General features: G+C 40.3%; 1 protein-coding gene across 4 annotated transcripts in view; it reads left to right on the forward strand.

Annotated features, from left to right (window-relative positions):
- Positions 1 to 747: 747 nt before the first annotated feature.
- LOC104926201 (RALY RNA binding protein like) overlaps positions 748 to 19,819 on the forward strand; it is a 42,092-nt gene continuing 23,020 nt past the window's right edge. Inside the window, exons 1-3 of one of the 4 annotated variants that reach the window (XM_027288571.1) lie at positions 748 to 990; positions 1,372 to 1,462; positions 14,025 to 14,302. In XM_027288571.1, coding sequence (XP_027144372.1) covers positions 14,047 to 14,302 — 256 coding nt within the window. In that variant the 5' untranslated portion in view covers positions 748 to 990; positions 1,372 to 1,462; positions 14,025 to 14,046. The remainder of the gene's footprint in view (positions 991 to 1,371; positions 1,463 to 14,024; positions 14,303 to 19,819) is intronic. The other 3 variants (XM_027288568.1, XM_027288565.1, XM_027288561.1) reach the window with 3 other exon arrangements.

The raw sequence follows: 19,819 nt of genomic DNA on the forward strand, positions 1-19,819 counted from the left end.
CATAACAAATACACATGTACAGCTATCCATATATAGTGGTATTACACTCTGGAGGGCGCTAAATCGCAGAAAATACCAATTTCTACCAATTTTCTGACTTTCCAACCAAAACCTAGTCTATTTCTTATTGTATCCATGACAACGAATCTCTGCTTAAAGGAGTAGCTAGTCATTTTATTCCAAACCAAGATCTTCCCCTAAACTTAACCAAGTTAATAGTTTGACCTTGTGCCTAAGCGTAACCAAACTGTAACCATAGTGTTGTCAAGTCATAACAAAAAATACAACAATGGTTTTGGAAGCAACAGAGCAACCAATCTTTTCTTCTTGAATTTTGAATCACAGTATACAAAAATTAGAGACAATTTTGTGTGTCTTTATTTTGTTATCTCATGTTGGCAGATTGAACAGATTGCATGTTTGTTACACCTTATTGGGCCAATTCAAGTTTAACAATTGACTGAAAGACTTTTTTAATGACAAGGAACCCCCAAATAAATTCATAATAAATTACAGATCTCCTCTGATAAAAGTGCACATGCAGGAGTGAAGTCATCCGAGGAGATGTTTGCATCATATTGTCACTTTCAAACAGTTCTGTGATCGTCTATATCTGCATGTGTGCATCTCTTCACACATAAAACAGCAGAAATAACTCACAACATTTTCACTTTGTGAGGACCCCGGACCTTATTTTGAGAAACTCGACTAGAGCTGTGCAGGGGGAGAAAAGAAAAAAAAATCAATGCCATTACTAGAAAAGCTGCTATCTATTACAGCCCTGAATGCCTTCGTGTGTAGCTACAAGAGGAAAAAGCTTGGACTGATTCAAAAACTCTGGCCAATCCCGAGTCACATGACTCAACCACCGGCAGGGATAGAGAGCGCAAAAGGGACGCAGAGCCTCGGTATATACAAGCCTGCACACCACCAATCCACCACCGCTATACGCCCAATTTCTTTTTAATTGAAACCTTTTACTCCCGCTCGGTGAGTACATTTTCCACTGCCATTTTCTTAAAAGCATATTTTTATTCCTCTTTTTCTTCCTTTCTTGTCTTGGTGTTGCGACATTTGGGAACATGTTTTCCCGTTTTCTGCATGCAATGATTTAAATCTTGGATGCTGAGTGTTGTTGCTCCGGCGACATCCACTGAGAGAAATATCCCTACGTGCTTTCGGACGCTTTTGATTTTTTTTTTTTTTTTTTTTTTACCCCCCTTTGCTCTCTCTCTTCCTCTTCTCTTCCCGAAGCAGCGTCTTTACGAGCTCACTTGTTATAAATCCAAACCTTTTGCTTATTTTTAGCCCCCCTCTCTTATATCATGGCTTGTTTTGGTGTGGTTTTGGTGCTTTCCTCTGATCTTGCAGTGTTTCTCTGGTGTTGGAGGCTGTCACGTCTCCGAAGGCGCAAAAATAACAGTTTTGATTTTCGTCTTTGAGGATTTTGCTTTTCTAATAGGTGAGAAAATTAACTTTGCTGGAGTTTGTTTTGGTGTTTTCTTTGTAACTTGCAAGGTAATCAAGCAAATGTGAACTTTTTTTTTGTTTGTTTTTCAAGCTCTGGGTGAGCTGGATTTGTCAAATAGAGAGGAAAAAAAAAGCAACACACATCAAACAGCATGCTACAAATAAAGACACTTTTCTATGTTTTAATTTCTTTGGAGGAAGACAAAGGTGATGAAAAATGCCACAGGGTGCAGGATCTTTGCCCTTCAAAGTTGGAAAATTTCAAACTAATCTAATGGATGAAGGCAAATCACTGCTCCTGCGCACACACACACATACCTCATTGCGTTTGGGAGTCTGTCAGATACAGTCGTACATCACACACACGCACACAGAAAAGCTTGGAAACTGACTGCATGAGTCGATGGAGAGCGGGAGGGGAGAGGGTTGGAGGGTTGGAGGAGGGTGGAGAGCGGGAGGGGAGAGGGTTGGAGGGTTGGAGGAGGGGGAAGGGGGTGTCTTTAAGGCAGCAGTTCATTATGCAAATCAAGCTGATAGATTTGATTAATAGTTTTTCATTATGCAAATCAAGCTGATAGATTTGATTAATAGTTTGACCTTGGACATGCAGCCAGACCTTACCCACAAACCTGCAGGCAACACATTAAAAAAAAACACACAAATTCCCCTCCAATTAACAGACAAAGAAAGTGACATTACCCTTTTAAATGACCGCTGGCAGCACCTCTTCTAAAATCCTTGACCAAAGTTTGTGTTTGTACTCTCTTTTTTTTTTTTAAAAAAGAAATGCTTTCAGGACAAAACCTCCTTTCAATCATCCTGGACAGATAGGGGTGAAGGCATTTGACAGCTATTCCAGCCTTCAGACTTTGCAGGTCAGGGAACAGGTGGGGGAAGCCGAGCATGAAATGTGCTGCTACGCAAACAATACTTATCTCTCACCCGGGATGAAGTGGGAGGCTGGCTCTGGAATAGCCAGCCTATACACGCATGCACTGAATCACTATGAGCCCAGAGAGGAAGGAAAGAAGGAAAGAATAAAGTTTAGCCAGGCATTTCTGGACCGGTCAGTAATCTGTCTCTTTTCAGTCGAGGCCTGTCTTTACGTTTGTGCACCCGTGGGCCGGGATGACTGTTGACCCTTAGCAGGTGTACGATGTGGGCTGTCTCAAAAGCCATGCACCACAGAATCCATCTTCTGCGAGATACGGATGAAAAACATTTCAGAGCTGCTCCGGCATTCAGACTACAGGTCAAAGAACAGATTAGGAGGGCTGCTTCCTCTCTGTCTCTTTTTATTACCCTGCATGTGAAAGAGAAAAACAGATGAGTGAGGCAGACAAACAAACAAACAAACAAAAAAAAAGATGACGGCGTGCTCATCATCAAAACTCCATGAATGAATCTCCACTTCATATCTATGTTACATTATGCATGTGTTAATACCCGCTGCTCTCTATTAGATCTCCTATTCTTGGATCTCTGCGCTCCACGTCTGCATTAGTCATATCCAACACATTTTTCAATACCATAGGAAAGCAGCATTTTCTGATAAAGCCACAGTATGTGCATGCACCTGATGCACAATTCTGCTGTGAGACGTACCATTAGCCAAGCAGCGTCAGTATATCTCAGCACCGCGGCCAGCTCCCCTTTTTATTCTCCATTCAGAGAGATAGTGGTTGATTTCAGCACCGTGGACAGCTGCCAACACTTTATGACTCTGGCAGCTGGAGCGAGCTGATTCTTGCCTGGAAGTCTGGAGTGTCTCTTCTCGCTAACCCCTGCCCTCTCCACGGCACACGTCTTATCCTGAGCTATTTCCAGCTCTGTACCCCACATTCGAAAGGCTAGAAAAAGAGGTTGCACCCTAGATAAGAGACAAAATGATAATATGTTTGCAGAAGGAGTTGCTGTGTGCTTTAAACTTTAAAACGGGATCATACCTTATGTTGAAAGGTCTGATAATAATACATTTATTTAGCGTAGGTCCTCTGTGTGACAAAATGCTTCACAAGAGCAATATCCATCCATCCATTATCTGTAACTGCTTATCCTCATCAGGGTCACACTGGGGCTGGAGCCTATCCCAGGGGGATGCACCCTGGACAAGTCGGCAGCTTATCACAGGGCACACAGTGACAAACAACCATTCACACTCACATTGACACCTATGGGCAATTTAGAGTCACCGATTAACCTGTTAAGTGCATGTCTTTGAGTACTCTGACACAGGGAGAACATGGGTTCAAACCAGGAACCTCCTACAGGAGCAATATAAATATAATCAAATTAAACAAACAATAAAACATGGTCTGCACGGTGGTGCAGAGGTTACCACTGTTGCCTCATAACAAGAAGGTTCGTGGTTTGAACCTCAGCCTGAAGCTTTTTGCTTTTTGCCCAAGTCTGCATGGGTTCTCTCCCACAGTCCAAAGATTTGCATTTAACAGGTTAATTGGTGACTCTAAATTGCCCAGAGCAACCCTGATGAGGATAAGAGGTTACAGATGATAGATGGATGGATGGATGGACAATAAAACATGAGCAATAACAGAACATGAAGACACTATACAGTAGACGAGAGAAAGGCTGGAGGTTTGAATAAATGGGTATTGAGATGCTTTTTAAGGAAAGTTGGAGCCACCACTTCAAAGGCACGGTTTAGTTTTTTAGTCGTGTGCGAGGGATAACCAGTAAGCTCTGCTCAGAAGATATAGGTGACCTACTTGTAATGTAAGGATGGAGCATATCATGTGCTGGTGTCTGATCATGCAGGGCTCTATATGTGACAACAACTACCTTAAAATGAATCCTAAACTTGATGGGAAGCCAGTGTAAAGCAGATATGACAGGTGTGATGTGAGTTGCTCTTCTCGATCTGGTCAACAGTCTTGCAGCAAGACTATACGTGGCTTTGCTGAGGCAGGTGAAAATGATTTATATATTAATTATATAGGTGCACAGCTGGTATTTGTGTGAGCACTATGAATGCAGCTATTATTACATGAATATTGGTTTGGATGGCGTTATACTGTCAGGTTATAAAATGAAAAGAGGTTTAATCTCTCATCTCATGAAGCTTTCCATATAGAGCATGTGTGGATGTACCCTTTATAATAATATTTACAGAGACTCAACAATTCCCACCACGAGGCTTGGAGATATATTATGCTACAGTGACGACTAGTAGCGAGTGTTGTCGCATACTCCAGGGGATTCTTGCAGTTCCCAGGGAGTACATTGCGAAGTAATTCATCCAATTTGATGTGTGATCTTTAGCCTGGTTGCTGTCTCAATAAGTAATAAACCAGCAAATATTATAGGGCGACTTAACAGGACACACCCTAGTTTCTCACCAACCTGAGCCAGTTCATGAACACCACCTGCTGCGACTGAGATCATGAAAATTAGTTCACGAGCAAGTGGAGAAGTAAAAAAGAGACCTTGTATAAGAAGGAGCAATTCCAGGATCCGGAAGTCATTGAATAATATCGAATTAAACTAAATATATATGACATATATGATGGGTTAATAGACTAATAGGTCTAAACTGTCCTCTCTTGTGTCCTGTGATGAACTGGCAACTTGTCCAGGGTGTATCTCGCTTATTGCCTTAAGTCAGCTGGGATAGCTTCCAGCCCCTCCGTGACCCTGATGAGGAAAAGTGATGGAGGGATATATGATATATGTACTGTAGTAGGAATGAACGGACTGGGAGCTGAGAGCCACAGACAGATACACCTGATAATATAATCCAATCCAATACAACATTCTACACAGACATGCAAGAAGTAAATAGACACCTTCATTCAAATTCAAATTAAAGGTGTCTGTTTACTTCTTGCATGTCTGTGTATATGCATGAAGTTCACAGTAACTAATGTTTTAATAATAAAAATAAAAAGATTCTTATTTTCAGGTGATGATGAAAACACAGTTATGAATATTATATTCCATGTCTGCCTTAATGTGAAAATAAAAGCCCCAGATCTTACACTTACTAGGCTTTTAAAGCATATTGAAGTTTTGGCCTCCAAAATTTTGTATGTTTGTTTTTGAAATGCTATGACCAAAAGACTAAAACCAATAATGCATGAGTCATCTCTCATGTCGAATGAATCAGAAAGTGTTACGGATTCATGTGATATTTGGCAACAACAAACTTCCAGTTTTGGTTATACTAAAACTACTGTATATTTTGCTAATATGCTTTAAAACATGAGTTACTGTGAGCTTTACAGATACAGAGAATAGGATTGGATTGCATTATATTGTCAGGTGTTATAAAATGCATGTGAATAAATATAGAAACTAGGCTTCTTGGTCCTCTTACAGTGGATGTTTGTTATCAAACGAGCATAATATTCATTGTTTGCAGTTCTGATGTAGTATGTGTTCACCCTTCTGTCACTTCTGTCTCTAACCCACATACCCTAAACTGAAATCACTATCAGCTTGCCCATTTTTCCGTTCAAATTGGAAATTATTCCTGAAATGAAATTCGAATCAGTTTTCAGTTTTTATGTTGTTTTTAGTATTCACAGGGAAGAAACTCCCTCCAGCTTGTCTTCATGCATATATCTCATTCATTTAATCGAACCTGCAGGTTGTACGAACACTCCTCCACACGCATGTGTGTGTGCCCTCTTGCCCATCTTCACCTCTGACCTTTTCACCCTCACTGTTAGTCAGATCATTACCTCACACTCGACAGACTTATGGTGCCATAAAGCAGGAATCAGCTAATTACTCACAGCTCTAGTGACCCAGTTACTTTAGCCTAGTGGAACTGATGCTATATTTGGCAGTCACACAAGAGGAGAATTAAGGAAATGGAGAAATATGTCCGTGCCAAGAGATATGGGAAAGCATGGCGTATGCTCATATGCCCTCAAGCGAAGCTGTGGACTTCCCAGCAGGTGGAGTCTTTTTCTCCTGCTTTGGTTCAAATGCACATATTGATGCAGCAGTAATCCTTCGTGTTTTGTGCGGTGCGAGGACGGGAAAGTCTCCAAATGAAATAAAAAGTCCCTCAGAAGGCAGCAGCGTGATACATGGTGATGCAACAGCGAATGTCTGAAGCACAATAGTTGACACAGCAGGTAAAAAGAAAAAAAAAACAGGGTTAAAACATTCCTTTGAAACAATAAAAGCCCCAGTGGACTCAATGAAGCAACGTCTAAGGAGTTGTTAGCCAACAAACACTGGATAAGTTGCTTTGTGTATCACTTCTGTAACTTTATAAAAGCCAACAGTGCAAGTTTACAGTGTCCAAATGATCTCAAAGGAGCTCAAAGGTCAGGATTGTGATGTGTAATAAAAGCCATCTGATTACAGAGATAATCAGCTCTGCTATTATTGTAAGATGCAAGATAAAATGTCTTCCAGAGATACAGCTTCATCCCATCTCACCGTATAGGTCACATTGTGCTTTTATCTCCTCGCTGTCATCGCCGGTCGAGGCCTATAGGTTCCTCAAATCAGATTATGGTACAACTCATTTCAGGTGCATGATCGTCTGTGCCCTCAGTCGCCACGCTTCAGAGAGGCTCTATAAATTCATATAGTGGGAGGAGAGAGGAGAGATAAAGCTGATGGAAATTGGAATGTATTTTCTGCATAGGAGCTCCATATGACCTCAAACCTGTGGGCTCTCACACGGCGACAGTTCAAAAAGTCGCTTCATTAAAGGTTTGAAAATATATAAATGATAAAAGGCTGTTAGAATGGTTATATAAAAGGATAGAGTCGCAGTAATAATTTATGAGCTAGTGCTACATACCTACCGCATGATGTATGCCTGCATTTCCCATCTTTGATATTCCGGTCTGAAGCCCAGTTCTAAGCGCCTTGAAGATGATTGGCATTGCAAATGTCTTTCCCCCCCCCACACACACACACTTTTTTTTCTTTAACTTCTCTCATTCTCTCTCTGCTTCTCTCTCGCTCTCCTTTTGTTGCCTCCTTCTTCAATTCAAACTCAAGGCAGGTATTATCCAGAAGGTAATGGGGTGTAAGAAGAACGGAGATGGGGAAAAAAAAAAGAACGGTGCTTGACAGTCATCCTTCCCTGTTAAGCTCCACGGCAAAACTTGTTTCAAAGAAATACACATATTGTTGTAAACAGGCCTCGAAACGGCAGTCACTCATTATTTGTGGGCAGAAACAGGCTGCTCTCTATCTTCTCTGCACCGTTGGCCTGTGTTTACTGTACAACTCCTGCAGGAGAGATTAGATTCCACCGGGCTCCTCTGGGCTGGTAGCAGAATGGCCCAGGAAGGACCTCTATTCATTAAGCTCTTAATTGCTAATTGAGGTCTTTGAATGATTCAGCAATAGCCGCTGCTGTTGGGGGCATTAACTGAGTAATTTATGGCTGCAATGGAGCAAGGGGAAAAGAAAAAAAAATGAACAAGGGGGAGAAAGTGTTATTAAAAAGGACGTTGGTGCCCGCAGAGCGTTGTTATTACACACCTGCCTCATGTTAACTCCCCAAAATCTGTTGAATGGTTATTTTTATAACGTTACGTTTAAATCACTATGTTCTGTCATTAAATACTATTTAACCACTTGACTCTCTCCTCCTCATGCAATTTTAATTTAATCTTTTTTAAAAGCGTATTATTTTGTCTTTGTAATAATGATATTTCTTTCATTGTCTGCGCATGACAGATGGAAAAATAGCACCAGGTCAGCTACTGTCGTTACTTTTACTGTAAAAACTCCAAGTGTCATCTGTTACTGAGTGATGTTTAGGCACCGTTTTCAGCTATCTTATTGTTCACAGCAGCATTTTGATAAACCGTTTTCAGCTATCTTATTGTTCACAGCAGCATTTTGATAATTCTCATATTTTCTGCTGCATATGTTTGCACAAAGCAGCAGAACTAAAGGGAAATCATCCATACCTGCACTGCCTCGCAGTTCATAAATTTAGACTGTATAAAAAATGTAATTAGATTTAACTCCACGTTTATTCCCCTGTAATGTGTTTGGCTGTCATTCAAAAGAACGAGATGAAAATAAGCTTATTATAGACCCATATTTCCTTCTTTTATCCAGACATATTTCTTGTAGGGAGGCATAAAAAGTTGCGATTCTGTTCGAGAGATGTCTCCTGTTTCCTGAGCCTGATAAGCAGAAGGTGACGTTTCGATGTCTGAGGCTATGAAGATGTCAACAAATTAACCTCAGCTTTATTTTCCTCTGATGGCGACAGTTGAGGTTAGATGCTTTCGGTTGTACGCTGTCAACTCGCGCTAAAGATAAAATGCTGCAATGCAACATTCAAGCAGCGGAGAGTGAGTGTGGCCTGAATGCATCCTTCACATCCCCATATGTATTTGTCATATTGAATGAAGAGTTTTCATCTTTTCTACCTCAGATGCGAGTCAGTGAGGAGAGATCAGGCAGAGAGGAAGTGCTAAAATGATTACTTTCACCAGTTCCTCGCTTCTTTATCTCTGGAGAATTCAGACTGACAGTCGGTGTGAAAGGACCAAAGAGGATCCATGAAATACTTACACTTGGAACCTCTGCAACAAGGGAAGATGCTTTAGAAAGAAAAACATCACAGCCAACCGCTCACCTCTCTGTTATGAGAAAGACTTTGGCGAGACAAACAAAACAATGAGTTGTGAGTGCGTTTGCAGCGTCACCGATGCATGAAAATGTTATTTAGCATTAATTTCTGGAAAATTAAGCGCGCCAAGATGAATCCGAACCACAACTCTCTCCTCCTGTCTTGCCTATCACGCTGCTTTGAATTCAGTGCGAGTGTGTTTTCTGGCCTGGGACGTTTCGACCAGCAATTGCCAGCAGTTATGCCACATGTTCTTCTTAAAAGGCTTTGAGGATCTTACGGACTCATGAATATTGTAAAAGAATCGTCTTTGAAGTCTCTTTTTTTCCATTTTGAATGAGCTAGAGGAATAATGTAAAGCACTTTTTTTTTTCTTGTGACCATTTTGGTAAAAACATGTAATAGAGGGCAATTGACAAAAAAATGCTTGAGCAGCTCTGGGGTGTTACTCTAAAGTGATGCACATGGAGAAAGAGAGACTGAAAGCTTATGAATGCTTCAAAGCTTTAGGCCATAGACTGACTGTATTTTTCTATCAGCTGCAGCCTAACACAAGTTCAGTGGTTGCTCAGTGACCATCAGATGCTGTCAGCTGCTAATAGAAGTTTGACATGATTACAGATGTTGTAGAAGATGACAAACCATTAGTGGGACTAGTGTCTTGTGTCCATAAGCAGCCCAATAGACACTTTAAAAGCAGTTTACCATTTCTTTCTGTCCCCTTAGGCTTTTGTTGTTTAAATCTTTACATTTTAAGCTGTGGGAACACTTTGGGTATGTTATTTGGAGTTAAAGGTCCAGTGTGTTTGATTAAGTGACTTCAGTGAGGTTGCAGATTGCATCTGGAAACCACTGGCCTCACCTTTTCCATCCACTTGAGTCTGGCTCTGGAAGTTGGAGTCTCCATAAGCCCCCATGTTGAAAGGTCCAACTTCACAGCAGAAATAAACATGTTTACAGTCTGGTCATCACTTCTTAATTTACTTACATGACAGCTGATTCATCCTCTCATCTAATTCATCTTATTATATTATTAACTCATCATATTGGCAAAGATGTGGATCACCGGTGGACCTAAGGCGGGCCGAATGAAACCAAGGTGCTCTAATAAGCCATCTGTAACAGCACCTACCTGTCAATCATAATCATACTCAAACATACATTCATGAACTGGATCATGAAAAAAAAAAAATTCACCACCTCACAGTCATCAACGTAAAAATTAACTGTATAGACCAGGCTGTAAACATGTTTATTTCTGCTGTGAAGTCCGACATTTAAATTTTTAACATGGGGACTTATGGAGACTGACTTACTTCTACAGCCTGTCTCAAGTGGTCACTCGCGGAATTACAGTTTTTAGCACTCCCGCACTGGCTTCGTTTGCCAGCACCGGAGGTTGCTGATTGGGTTTGATATGTAATGGGGCTCAGTCACGTCACGGTGATGTCACAAACATCCCTGCACCAATCAGAGTTTGGCAACATTTGACTGGAAGCTCGCTGACAGTTGGTGGTTTGTTTGGACAGCCACATTGTCCTGATGAAGCAGATTAACTGAGATTTTGAGTGTTTACACTAAGATTTAAAGTTTGCAGGGGCTAGAAGTAGAGCTTAGAAATACTTTCCTGCTATGAGGTAAGAAATCAGTGACTCTTCTGCCACACTTTCATTCCTTGCATCTAAGACTGAAATGAATATAAAATAACTCATGACTTTTTTATATAGCTCACTTCTTTCTGACTAAACGCTGTTCATTCAGATATTTTAACTAGTATTTCACATGTTCAATCAAGGCTTTTAAAGAGGCCATTCAATGCACTTCACATCCATCACACACTTAGTTGGTTGGGTTTCGCGTCGGCGCTGTGAGGCCGTTCAAAGGTAGAGACGGGTGAATTTGATTTGATTGGATTGACTCGTGAGGCTCTTTAGTGTCCCGCTCTGTTGATAATTAAGTTAATCAACTCCAGAAAACTCAATGATGACATTGCCACATTATGGGGCTCACTGCGGTGTAAAATTATCTCCCATTCTGTGAGGTGCAAAAGGAGATTTTTTTAAAGAACAGCAGAGGAGATTTAAAGTGGATTATGTGTGGGAAGAGGCAAAGGATGGTGGTAAAGAACAGGTAGGATGGGGAAAATTATGACGGGAAGTGTGCCCAGCAGGAGACAGACTGCAGAGAGTATTGGTCCATGTATGAGGACGTATTTTTAGAAAATACCTGTACGTATTATTACATCTTTCCTTCCTTTCCCTATATTTACTCATTTAAATTCAGGCTGGAGCGTTGAAACATCTCACAGATTAAAATATACTCACAAGACTCCTGTTCACTTGAGCTGCACGTCTTTGGACTGTAAAAAATAAATCTGAAATTATTATTATTAACAATTAAACAATTAGTCGATAAACATAACATTTATTGGCTGCTGTTTTGATAATCAATTAATTATTCCCACGGCAATGAGATCTATGAGAATAAGACATTTTACGGTGTTACCTTGAACTTTAGGGAATTAAAACCAGAATGTTTCATTATTTTCTGACATTTTATAGACAGAACAAATTAACGATTCATCGAGAAAAATAATCATTAGCTGCAGCCCTAATCTGGAACACTTCAGGGAAACCTTTGAGAGCACAAGGATAAAATATAAACCACAGTGAAAGTCCCCCTTCTATAAATTGCCTGACAGCCCAATCATATACAGTTCACACATAAATGAATGAATCTAGATCGCGTATTAATTTTAATAGATTCATTAGACTCTAACATAAAAACCACAATCTTATCAATGAAGCGACAGTGCTAACCACTGAGACTCGTTTTTAGTTCTCTGCTCTTCCAGCCTCATAAGAGTTTCTCCTATGATAATAATTTGTGTGCGGTTTGTGGATTAGAAATCATAAACACGCATGAAAACCACCTCCGACAGGGACCTCCAAGAAGCAACAACCTGAGAGGTTCTTCCTCCATCTCTGAGTGGATGTATTGCCATGGCGACACTTCCTCCAGAGGAGTGTAGCATTATGGGAACAAACAGGCAGCGGGGGGTTTGTGATTAAGTGTCCAGCTAAATCCTATTTTTCTTTCTATTTGACAGTAATGACGCTGTCATTCATGCATGCACAATCTGTGTCAGTGGCAGAAGATGCACTCAGATACTTGGGTAAAAGTACACCATTAGAAGTAAAAATCCTGCATCCCTAAGTGAAAATAAAAGTACCTGCTCTGCAGTAAAATGGATCCTGTGCCTGATTATATTTGACATTATTAAATTGTTAATACTGATACATCAACAGCCGTTGTGGCCGATTGACTTGGAGCTAGTTTTACCTACAACCCTGTTTACAAAAAACAGAGTTGGCACGCTGTGTAAAATGTAAATAGAAACTAAATATGATGATAACAAAACACTGAAGCCCCATATTTAATTGAATTCCCATGTTTCTATTTACATTTTACACGGTGTGCCAACATCTTTGGATTATGTACAGCCTTGGGGTGACCAGATAAATGTGAGGGGTCGTGAGATGATTAACAGGAGAGGAAGGAGGAAATAGAGAGGATAATATGTTGGTCTTTGATCTTTGCCTTTTTGTGAAATATGTGCGCCTAAAAAAGGAAAATATTAAAAGCTATTTTGAATGGAATCACAAGCCAAACACTGTTTTTTTTGTATTTTATATGTGAATTAATCTGTAAAGTAACAAATAACTATAAAATAAATGTAGTAGAAACATAAGCATAAAGCAGCATATGATGGAAAAAGTCAAGCAAAGTACAAGTGCCTCAAAATTGTGAGCTGAGCTACTGTCCATTAATACTTGTAATAGCTGGAAGACGCTTGACTGATGTGTGAAAAAAACTACACAAAGGGAGAAAGGTGAAAGGGCGAGTGGAGCTTCTCGTGACGTCATCTGCTGTACTATTTTCAAACATGAGAACACACTCCTTATACATGTGGTGAGATTTCTCATATTCACACATCTAAATCACAGCTGCCATGTCAGAGTTCCTGCCACCTCCTGCAGACAACAGTCTGTCTGAGCCTCCATGTTCCTCAAGGGCTCTGAATAGACAATGAAGAGACAAACCTGTAGTAGTTAGTTATGCAATGATCCTAGAGTCAGTTAATTGATTAGTTGAGAAAGAAAAAAGTCATTTTTTGAACCAAAATTCGCAGGTATCGTTAAATATTCGCTGTTTTTCTGAGTCCTCTGTGACTGTCGATTAAATGTCCACAACTTTTAGACTTTTGGCTGAACACAACAAGCAATTTGACGATTAGTTTGTTAATCGATTGGTTAGTTGATCAAAAATTAGTGGCGACACTTTTGATGATTGGGTGATCATTTTGTTGTATGGATTTTCTGCCTTTCTCTCTTTTAGTCAACTCAATATCTTTGGACAAAACAAGACATTTGAAGACATGACCTTGGGACAAACTATTTTATGTTTGAGGGAATAATTGATCAATCAAGAAAATAATCAATGAAGAAGATAATCATTTGTTAGAGCTATAATTTGAAGCAACAGTCTGGGCTTTAGGAAAGTGTGAAGGGCACTTCTTAACTATTTTCTGGCTTCATATCGACCAAATGATTTAATGAAAAAATTAAATGAATCACTGAAATTGTAGTTTTTAGTTCTCTTATAAACAAATAAGAAACACCACGTAAGTCAAGCCTTTCTGTGAGCAGCACTTTGAACCTGTTAAAAACTGTGTATCTTCAGAATTCCTTTAAGAGGTTAATTTATTTATTTTAGACCATCCATTGGGGTTTACAATGGATTCATAAAAAAAGATGTAATTTTCTCAACCTGCAGAAAACCCTGCACTTATCTACAACACACGCTTTCAGCGCTGCCCGTTGTTTATATCCCACTGGTGCTCACTGTGTGCAACCTCCACAGTCTAACCTTCCTGGCTTTCTGAGCAGTGTGCAACTGTGTCTCCCAGCAGGCAGTGCTGCAGGACTAGGATGACTGGGAAGACCCAGACCAGCAATGTTACCAACAAGAATGACCCGCGCTCCCTCAACTCCCGCGTCTTTATTGGCAATCTCAACACGGCTGTGGTAACCAAGGCCGACATCGAGGCCATCTTTGCCAAATACGGCAAGATTGTGGGCTGCTCGGTGCACAAGGGCTACGCCTTCGTCCAGTACGCCAGCGAGAGGAACGCCAGGGCAGCCGTGGCCGGGGAGAACACCAGGGTCATCGCGGGACAATCACTAGGTAATGTCTTTCAGCCTTTTATTTCATGAAGCTCTCGTTATGGTTGTTATGTCCATACTGTTCTCCGGTTCTAGCATGACACTGGCTCCGCTCACCATCAACATTTGCATGTTGTTTATAGTGTATCTCCTCTTCCCGGTGGTACCTGGCTAACAAACTGATCTAACAGCAGCTACAGTTGACAGCAGTTTACTTTACTGTCCATCAGGAAACTCTTCCAATAAGTTCAGTTCAAGTAGAGCAGCCGGAGGACATCAGAGAGAAAGCAGAAAACACTTTCTCTGTAAAATATGGACATCAGAGAGAAAGCAGAAAACACTTTCTCTGTAAAATATGTTCCAGTTTGGCTAAAATCAGTGGAATTGGGGCGGTCGGTAGTGTAGTGGGTTAAGCGGCCGCCCCGTGTGTGGAGGCTATAGTCCTCGCTGCAGCTGGCCCTGGTTTAAATCCCACATCGGACGGCTAATTTACTGCGTGTCACTCCCCCTCTCTCTGCCCCCTGCTTCCTGTCTATCTTCAGCTGTACTATCAATAAAGGCATAAAAGGCCAAAAAAAAGAATAGTTGGTGGTTTGTGACATAGTGACATAAAGCATTACGTACTACACCATTCATCTGATTACAAGTCAGTGCAGCATCAAAATAATTTTAAATCTGTTATTTTATGCTAGAAAAGTTGCACAATGTTGCTTTAAAAGCAATGTTCATTACCTCATCTGGTAATGATGAGGACATCAAAGCTGTTCTAGGTTGTTCTCCGATATCAGTTTTGACTGTTAGATGGATCCCAAAAATACATCACTGTATTCCACGGGCTTTTATCCTAATTTTTTAAAACATGCACATACTAATCTGCGGGCTAATTTATGTGTTGTGCTCTGAAGTGATGCCACCATTACTGCAGTGGCACAGTTAAACTGAACACATTATAAATAATGATATCAAAGAGTAACACGTGACCGGGAGATCTAATTAGAATCAAATTTATTTGATGTTGTAATGGTGTTTTTCCTTTTATAACTATCATTTTACAACCTCACACACAGCAATCCACTGCATATAAAACATATGCAATTTACTGCAAAAGCACATGCAGTATAAAAGCAAGGCAGGCCTCATAAAAGAGGGGTCAATACCGATAATAAAAAGTTATTCAATAATTGTAATTTAATAAAAGTAAGTTCAAATAAAATAGGTTTCAGATTGAAAATATGATCCAGGTTTAGTCAGTCTGAGACCTTCAGGCGTGTTATTTCAAACTAAAAAGGATCAGCTCCTATTTCTAAACAATATTGCCTGAAGACCACAAGCTGCCATCTGGTGCATATAGTGTTTATGGACGAAGGTGCTGTGATATATCTTGAAGGCAACCTTAAATTTGATCAGCAAAACCTTAAAAAATATATATTCTGAAATGGAGAAATATATATCCGGTGTGCAGATGCGACAGAATCCATTTTTAGGAGTTAAATACCACGAGGCTGCAGCGAGGACGCGAGGCGAGCTGGAACATAAAGACAAGACGAGACAGACAGATGGCAACGAGGAGGAAACATTCAAAGCTCTGTCCTCGGGGGCATTCAGTGGATCCCTGTAAATCTTCCTTATATTACTTATTGATTAGTTCACAGCCTCCTCCATTGGAAAATAAAAGTCCTCCCCAAGTCCCACTCTCTCATTAAATATGAATAAGAGCGCTGCGGGGTCACATCTGTAATTCCACCCTGTATTTGCCCAGTTTCATGCATTTTTTGTGTGTGAAATTATATATGGGAGTGGTACAACTGCAAGTTTGGGTTGTGTCCACAGTGATTTGCTGTATTATTATGTGACTCAAGGACTATTATTGTATTACTGTATAACTTTATGATTGGTGCCTTATTTCAAAGAAAGAAAACAAAGTAAAATTAAGGTCCCAGCTGGCTTTTTTGAACGTCCGTCACAGCATTTATTACAGCTCCTGGTTTGAGAGTTTTGAGCACACAGTTTCCCTGTTAAATGTTGGATTATTTCTCACATTTCTGGTGTGATAACTTCAGGTTTCTCCTCCAAATAGTGAAGTGAAGTAGTTTAGATAAGCTGTCTGAACTGTTGGCTTTTTAAAAAGACTTATGAGGAGGAAGAGGAGTCGGAGCTGTCTCAAAGTGAGACTGTTTGGCAGATGTTTTAGCTCTTCTGTTGTAACATTTTTCACGCTTCATAACAAATAAATTCTATTTTTAACATCTCTCCAAAGATGTCAGGATCAAACAATAGTTGAGGACCTTTGTTTATAACTTGTCAGAATGTCTGACTGCTTGTCAGATTTGGTTGTAATTGTTAGATGAATCCCCAAAAATACATCACTGTTCACACAGGCTTTTATCATCATTTTTAAAACATGCACATACTAATCTGTGGGCTAATTTATGTGTTGTGCTCCCAAGTGATGCCACCATTACTGTAGTGGCACAGTTAAACTGAACACATTGTAAATAATGATATCAAAGAGTAACACACGTACGGGGTCGTGGCTCACTATCGGCTACGTGAAGGCATCTCACTTCTGTTTTTTGTGTTTTACCCCCAAAGTTGTTGGGCTAACTGATAATCAGCGGTGAAAGTTTATATGTTTTGGATGTAAAAATGTAAAAATGTAAGAAAGTCATGAAGTCATGCTCTCTTCCTCTTCCTCTATTGAGTCTAGGGGGTAGTCCAGGACAGAGTTGGCCCTCTTGACCAGTTTATTGATTTTTTTTCTGTTGCTCTTAATGCTTCTTCAGCAGACGACTGCATAAAATAATGCAGATGCAGTGTCATAGAAAGTTTTTAACAGCGTCTTGCACACTCACAAAGGAGTGTGATCAGTGTCCTCGGCATGTGGAGAACACACAGGTGTTTGTATGTTCCTACCATCTCGATATCTAAACCCCGGATGTTCATTGTTGTGAGCTGAGGAGACTGTGGAGAATTTTATCCATCAATGGTCATTTAAGTCAGTCAGTGAATGGGAAGTGCACAGGAGTCAAAGATGTCTTGTGCTTAAAGGTTTATTGAAGCTTGATCAAGGAGAATGAAGGATTTATCAATACATTCGTCATGACACGATGTTGCCTCAGTTCTGAAGAAGCTGTCCTCTCTCGACTCGGCCTTGACTACGTGCCCTCGAGACAGTGACACAACTACTCTATGTCTACAAACAAAGAAATATGCTCGTACTTAATGGTTCGACATCGTTCTCAGACTCTGTGAAGGTTTCTTTGTTTGGTACCTACCTGTTGTGTCTATGGAGCGAGACAGCCTCATCCCCTGACCTTGGTTACCATAGTAATGATCAGAATGAGGCCTGCCTATCTGTATCTGTCACAACCTAAAATTATACACTGTCCCACAGTGACCTCAAGACAGATGCTTGATCCTGTGGAACCTCCATAAATAACATGCTAGAATAAAAAAAGTCCTTCACAATAATAACTTACTGACTATTTTTTAATATGTAACAGGTTCTACATGATCTACCCGACATATTTCCTGACAAACGCGATTCAAAAATACAATTCTTTACTCACAATACAGTGTACAGTATGCAGTAAAGGCAGCTTGTTTACTCCCACCTATGATTCTTCTATAGCTGCTACAACGTTACACTCTTCTTCTTTTACCCAGCAACAATGATAATGTGCACTACACTATTTAAAAACATTTACAAAACATAAACAGAAAGAATTTCATTATATCAACTTTGTCACCCTGCACCCTGCTTTCTCCATTTATCCAATTATAATATTACTGTACTGTCCTTCAGTGAGTTTTGTACAGTCTAATTTATTTATGATTTATTTAAGTGGCCTGTGAATATAAAATTTGTTCCCTTGCTGTTACTGTTATAATTGCTGTCTACCTAATTCACTAACAAGGACCACGCCCGTACAGATGAAGTTTATTACAAGTAACATTTGGGAAGCATGGGTGATATGCTGCGGGGAGGGTTTAGGGAGGGGGGGGTTAGAGGGAGGAGGGATGGAGGATGATGGGATGAGAGATGAAGGGAGGGAGGGAGGAAGGGATGAGGGGAGGAAAGGTGAGAGGGATGAGGGATGTGAGGATGAGGGGTAGGGGGAGGAGGCAGGACCATCGGTAGAGTGGTCCTGAGGTTGACGGGTGGACAGGAGGGATCCTGGAGGGATGGAGACTCTGAGTGGGGGAACCGTCTCTTCGTGACTTTACGGATAGAGCCCCCTGGTTCCTGTGTGAGAATGGAGACGAGAAAAAGGAAGACAACAAGAAAGAGGGTTTGGGTTTGTCTGAACCTAGTTATAAAAAACTCTATTAAATGGGAAAAAAAATGAAATAAATAATGTCTAAAACTAGAAAAATAAGCCTAAAGTTGTAATAAGGAGCATCATTTCTGCAAATATATTTTACTGCCAAGAGTTAGAATAGTTAATTGATGTAGATCTCATGTCTGTATGGAGCTAGTGCAAAGAGGCAATTAACTTAGCTTAGGTTAGCTTATGTGTCAAGAAATAACTACAGAGTTTTAAGTGAACTGTCTCCGTGCTTCATCTGAATATTTAGAAATGTGAGAGGCATCAATCTTCTCAGTACTGTCAGTACTAAACTTTAATTTTTCCTTTAAGTGTCACAGGTATAATTTGTGATCCTGGAAGCCGCTTTGGCTCATTTATTTCATTTTGCACAATGCATGCTTCATCATTTTTAAGTAGGCATTTCGAGGTCTCCACACCAGTGTCGATAAGTCATAAGTGATGGCCAGAAATGTGTCTTTTGTTAGCAACCATTGATTGATTCATAGAGTCTGATCACTGACATGAAAAACGAACCACAGCGAAAACCACAGTGTTTTATGTTGCCTCGCCGCAGAAATATTCACACTGCTGTCAACACAAATTCACATGTCCCGTTTGTCTTGTCCTGTCTGCATCATCGCATTCACTTAAAGAGGCTCCTCTCATTGTTATGCACACTGATAAACCACAACAGTTACATTATCTGAGAAACACAACAGCCGCACGGCTTCCCGAGAGGAAAAGAAAAGGACGTTTCAGTGAACATGTGTCTAGTGCACAAAGGCGGTGAGAGCTGAAATCACATAGAAAATGACTCCAATGATAGTGAAGAACTCCTTTGCATAGCGTGGCATTTTCCATCTCCACTGGCTGCACCTCAAAGTGTCCCTGCAACCACTCAGCATCTGTGGATGCTCATGCACACACGCACACACACACACACAATAAATTCAGTATATTAGCAACGCACCATAAGTGTCAGAGGTATACCAAAGGTGCCTTCGGTAATGTCTCTCTCTGCTTTGGAAATAATATTTTCTGCCTTTATTCTGCTGCCCCCTGTGAAATTTAACCTTTCACGCCTTATCTTTTAAACATGAACTTTATATTTGATTAGGAACTATATTGCCAGAGGTGAGTGCAGCCTGTACAATATATGAATTTTTGATATTTTCTTGAGCACATCCTTTTTTTTTTATTAAATTACACACAGTGAGCAGCAACATGAG

The sequence above is a fragment of the Larimichthys crocea genome, chromosome II, assembly GCF_000972845.2.
Source record: "Larimichthys crocea isolate SSNF chromosome II, L_crocea_2.0, whole genome shotgun sequence".
NCBI lineage: Eukaryota > Metazoa > Chordata > Actinopteri > Sciaenidae > Larimichthys > Larimichthys crocea.